Source organism: Triticum dicoccoides, chromosome 7A (genome assembly GCF_002162155.2).
Source record: "Triticum dicoccoides isolate Atlit2015 ecotype Zavitan chromosome 7A, WEW_v2.0, whole genome shotgun sequence".
Lineage (NCBI taxonomy): Eukaryota > Viridiplantae > Streptophyta > Magnoliopsida > Poales > Poaceae > Triticum > Triticum dicoccoides.
Genome location: NC_041392.1, coordinates 362,564,760 through 362,569,877, shown reverse-complemented (window position 1 = coordinate 362,569,877; position 5,118 = coordinate 362,564,760). Strand labels below are relative to the sequence as shown.

General features: G+C 38.8%; 1 protein-coding gene across 4 annotated transcripts in view; it reads left to right on the top strand.

Moving 5' to 3' along the window:
- Positions 1-4,822, top strand: part of LOC119331681 (golgin candidate 3-like) — a 6,343-nt gene extending 1,521 nt beyond the window's left edge. Inside the window, exons 3-15 of one of the 4 annotated variants that reach the window (XM_037604841.1) lie at positions 236-325; positions 408-554; positions 741-873; positions 969-1,033; positions 1,368-1,538; positions 1,691-1,795; positions 2,180-2,287; positions 2,500-2,796; positions 2,895-2,960; positions 3,192-3,394; positions 3,835-3,889; positions 3,982-4,167; positions 4,338-4,822. In XM_037604841.1, the coding sequence (XP_037460738.1) occupies positions 236-325; positions 408-554; positions 741-873; positions 969-1,033; positions 1,368-1,538; positions 1,691-1,795; positions 2,180-2,287; positions 2,500-2,796; positions 2,895-2,960; positions 3,192-3,394; positions 3,835-3,889; positions 3,982-4,167; positions 4,338-4,595 (1,884 nt within the window). In that variant the 3' untranslated portion in view covers positions 4,596-4,822. Of the gene's footprint in view, positions 1-70; positions 326-407; positions 555-740; positions 874-968; positions 1,034-1,367; positions 1,539-1,690; positions 1,796-2,179; positions 2,288-2,499; positions 2,797-2,894; positions 2,961-3,191; positions 3,395-3,834; positions 3,890-3,981; positions 4,168-4,337 lie in introns of all 4 variants that reach the window. The other 3 variants (XM_037604844.1, XM_037604842.1, XM_037604843.1) reach the window with 3 other exon arrangements.
- The last annotated feature ends 296 nt before the right edge of the window (positions 4,823-5,118 follow it).

Below are 5,118 nucleotides of genomic sequence, written 5' to 3'. Positions count from 1 at the left end.
ACAAAAAAAACCCTATTGCGTATCTGTTTATCAGAATCAGATTGCTGATGCTGAAAACATTGTTTTTTAGATGGTAGACGCATGCATTGAGCTTCTTTGGTGGTTTAGTGCCAGTAAAACAGTTAATTCGTTTAATGGTAAACTGGTGATGACATTTGAAAGCATACAATATCAACTCGGTGACAATATGGCTCACAATATTTCTGAGCATCCAGCGGTGCATATGTTATGACAGGAGCAACTGGTAAAACTTCGTGATGAAAATGGCTCATTGAGAAGAAGTATGGAGAGCTCTAACTATAAGGCAGCCTCAGGCAATTCTAATGTAATCGAGTAATTTGATATCCACATCTAGTACTGATCACTTAGCATGCTGTATGCCATGTCACCAACTTCAGTTTTTATAGGGTACTTTGCAAAGATCACCTAGCAGAATGCGAAGGAACACAGATCAAGAAAAAACATCGAGTGTCTTAAAACAGAATGGGTATGGTGGTGGTGCTTCACAGGTTATACAGAAAAATGGTCCGCACCCACTGCCAGTGCATTGTAAGGTATAGCTATAAGCAGTGTCATCACGGCATTATTAATCTATAAATTCATAACTTATATTGTGTTCACGCTTCACTCCTCTTTGGATGTTATTGACAAGATTGTGTTTTGTTCTATCATTACCTGTTAAGAACAGCACGCTGCAAGAAACAACTATTATTCTTTCTTGAATGCATATTATGTTACAGGGAGATGCACTGGTGGAAGAAAGAGCATATTTTGCTTCTAAACAGGCTAGTCTTCAAAATGAAATTAAACAATTGAAACAGCAACTCAGGTGCTATTCAAACAAAGAAGATGATACAACACGGAGGTTAGAAGGTATGTCAGTGCGAAACCTAAGCTGTTCCAACTTGAAGTAGTTTGCACAACATCTTGTATTTTTTCTTCTGTTGAAATATATTATTTCCCCTCAGATGAAAACAAGAGGAACGAATTTCTTCAGCAGCAGCTAAATGAACTGAAGGTCGATAGAGAGATGGTAAGCTCATAGTTAATATAAATAGAAGAGAAATTGATACATTAATTATCTGCTCCTCGGGTCTGTATATGCTTCTCTAGCATTGGAATTCCTGTCCTGCATTTAGATGACAGATAGGACTCCGTGGTTATATTTATCTGGTTACCCATGTTTTTAAGGCGTCCTGCCTTGGACGCTTAGGCGGCAAGGCGCCCTGGCAACGCCTTACATTTTTACCCATCTTATGCGCCTAGGCGTCAAGGCGCTGGCTGCCTGCTGTAGGGTGCCTTACCGCCATAAGAACATTGCTGGCTACGTATGGAATAATGAACGTGCTGTATTTACACGTTCACAGGTAGCAACTACCATGGAAGAGTTACATAAGGAATTAAGTGAGAAGAAAGCAGAGTTGAGATGCCTGCAAGATGAGTTGAGTACAAGGGACAGTGAGCGTGCATCAGATGGATCTCTTCAAAGCCTTCGAAGTATGGTGATGGCTCTACAGAAGGAGAATTCAGATTTGAAGGTCTAAATTAATGTAGCAATTGCGTAAATGTTTAAGTAATGCTTAAAAGTGATTATATATTTACTGCAGTTTTACGAATATTGTTATGCCGTAACTGTAACTGGACTCATTATGTGGCTGAGGAATCTGACAGCAGTCTTTTGCTTCTGCAGATAGCGAAGGGCAGCCTTGACAAAGAGCTCGTTACTATGGAAAGCACAACACAAAAAGTTGACAATAGTACTTCTGATGTTGACAATTTTTCTGATGTGGAGAAGGTAAAATATTCTTCAGTTGTGATTTACACATATTACAAATATATAATAATTTGGAATGTGGTAGCTCATGAAGACACATGAGATAGACTGCTAAGCATCCTATTGTTTTATTTGTTAGGTTCAGATCTTTGAAGTGAAATTATAACCTTAATGTATACTCCCAAAGTCCCAATTTTGTACTTTGGTAAAGTAAAATTTCTACAATTTAGCTAGTAAGAGAGCAATCTTACACTGTCAAAAGTAATAGGCTGTACATTTCACTATGGATACCTTTTAACCCAAGTTATGGACCTGCAACATATGGTTTTGTTAGTGTGCGGTATAACTATATATAAATTGTCAAGGGAACAAAAATACTAATGTGCTTGTAGTAACTCTATGAAGGTCAAGGACGAGATGGCTTCATTGAAGAAAGCTTTACAGGGTGCTTTTCATGAGCGAGACAGAGCATTACAAAATTTGTCTCGGCTGAAGCAGCATTTGTTAGATAAGGTAACACTAGTCTCAATTTTTAGTTCCCACACTTGGAATTCAGCTACCTGAATAAGATGGAGAGAGGATTAGGTTGTGCAGAAGCTATTCCACATAACTTCATTTGAACAATGTAGCATGTTGCGTGCTTTACGCAAAAACTCATCTGCTTAAAAGGAAATAGAATGATGTGGTAGTATCATTCTTAATAGCAAACTTGTTATTCTTTGTAGGACCTTGAAGACCAAGAAAAGATGGATGAAGATAGCAAAGTCATTGAAGAGTTGCGGGCAATCTGTGAGCAGCAAAGAGCTCATATAGTGCAGTTAGAGAGGGCATTAAAGGTTGAGATGACAAAGCAGGAGGAGAGTAAGAAGACCATAAATGATGAACGCTCGAGGTCAAATGAACAGATAGAAGATCTGCAATACAAGCTTGCAAACTGTATGAATGCACTTGAATCAAAAGATGAGGAACTGCTTAATCTGCAGAGTGCCCTTGGACAGTACTATGCCGAGAGTGAAGCAAAGGTGATCGGAACGTTTCAAACTATCCTTGCTTTGAAGCCTAATGTTCTATATTTGCAAGATTTCAGCTTGATTTTTGTGCACTTTTACATATGATACAGGAGCGACTTGGGGATGATTTAGCTATGGCTAGAGAAGCATTGGCTAAATTATCTGAGTCACTGAAGGTAAGAACTGCTAATACCTCCACTTTACTTTAGCAAGCATTTCTCAACTTTGGAACATACTATTATCAGTATAATTCAACTCATTTTCACCCTGATTGAATTTCTTTTGAGTGAAGGCGTTTGTAGTAAAGAAAATATGCTTCTTAGTGCGTGTACTTTGATTTCTAAGCAGTGCAAGAATGTTATGCTGCCATTTCTGAATGTCATCACTAAAGCTATTAGATTTTGCAGGTGGCAAATCAAGGAATTGAAATTTCAAGAAGGGAAAAGGACGAGGTAGTTGCCAAACTTTCTCAAGCCGAGAAGATGTTAGCGGATGGGAAGCGCTCCCTGCAGAAGCTTGAGGATGACAATTCAAGATTAAGGCATGCGCTAGAACAAAGCATGACAACAGTCAATAGGATGTCACTTGATTCAGATAACTCTGTTGACAGGTGCTGACTATTGTCCCCTCTGATGGTTTTCATGAATACGTATGTCCACACAGATGATATTTGTTTTATGCATTGAAACAGGGTCTGGCATACTACATACTGTGTGGAAGCCTACTATGTATACCTTAAAAACATTCAGAATTTTGCAGAACAATCATGTACACAGTAAATCCTACCAATAATTTTTTGGGCTCAATCCTTTTTAGAAAAAATAAATACAGAAGGTGGAATAACCAATATTTAGTGATTGGCACTTGTCTGCTGACTATTTGGTGGCCATATTGTGACATCTGTTAATGCCAAACATATCTGAAAATGGTGATCATATTTATGCTAAAGTTTTCTTTCTGCAGGATGTTCCAACTGGATGTATATGCCTGTTTGTGCTTTTATTTTCGCATGAGCTACGTGGATATATGATAAGTGAATTTCTCTTGCAGACGAATTGTGATCAAACTACTAGTTACATACTTCCAACGGAATCACAGCAAAGAGGTGATTGGCTCCTTCAAATTATTTATGGTATCATGAAACTCATCAACTCGAAAATTCTCATCAAGTAATATCCAAATATTGGGTACATCCAGGTATTGGATCTTATGGTTCGCATGCTTGGCTTCTCTGAGGAGGACAAGCAAAGAATTGGTTCTGCACAGAGCAATGTTGGTAAGGTTGTTGTCCGTGGTGTTTTGGGTCTTCCTGGGCGTCTAGTTGGAGGATTTGTTGGTGGAAATTCAGCAGGAAAATCTACACATGCACCCCAGGATAACCAGGTGGGATCTTTTTGTCATTTGTTCTTTCCATGATGATGTGATCATATCTCTGTTGCATCAAAAAATGGCAGCCACATAAAAAGTCAGAAACAAGTGACATTCTAAGTTTGGTTAAATTATAACTTAGTGCTACTTGTTTTCTCAATACCCTAAGTTCCAAATATTTGCAGTCCTTCGCAGATCTCTGGGTGGACTTTCTACTCAAGGAGACAGAAGAAAGGGAGAAACAAAAAGCTTCGGAAGCCGCTGCAAGGCTTTCACATGAAGAAAACCAAACTACCAGTAGGAGTGCATCAAATTTACAAGCGTCACAGCACATTGCAAATCCTGGCCTTTCCACAAAGCCACATCAGTTTGATCGTCCAGATTCCGATGAATTCCGCATGGTTCCACTTGCGCCCATGTATCATCCATGCAGACGCCTTTAAAATGATCTGAACCAAGTATATAGTGCTGGATGACTTATTTCCTTTGAGCTATTCATTTCATTTGTTGACAATGTGGCAATTTTAGTCAATTCGAAGTTTTTATTCTCTCTCCCCTCTTGGTGGCATCTAAGGAAATATGTAAATGGGCCCTGTCAGTCAACAAAAGGAACAATTCACTATACAATGTATGTATGCTTGCTGTCTACCGGACCAGTTGCCATGTGTTCTTGAATTGTCTGACTCTTTTACAACTAAATTTGCCATCCAAAAGGGTGTTGCCATGTTTGAAAACTAAAGTTGCCATTCTTGTGTTACTGAACTTGTCATAAAAAATGTTCGGAGTTGCCATGTGTTCTTGAATTGTCATCCTCGTGTCATTAAACTTACCCACGCTCCTACATTATAAAAGTTATAACCATCCCAAGCTTGCCTACGTGCTACATTGTTTAGACTCCTCGAGTGTCATTCTTCTTCAAGGGACTCTTGCTGCTGCCTCTATCAAAATATAGTTAGCTGTTAAGAA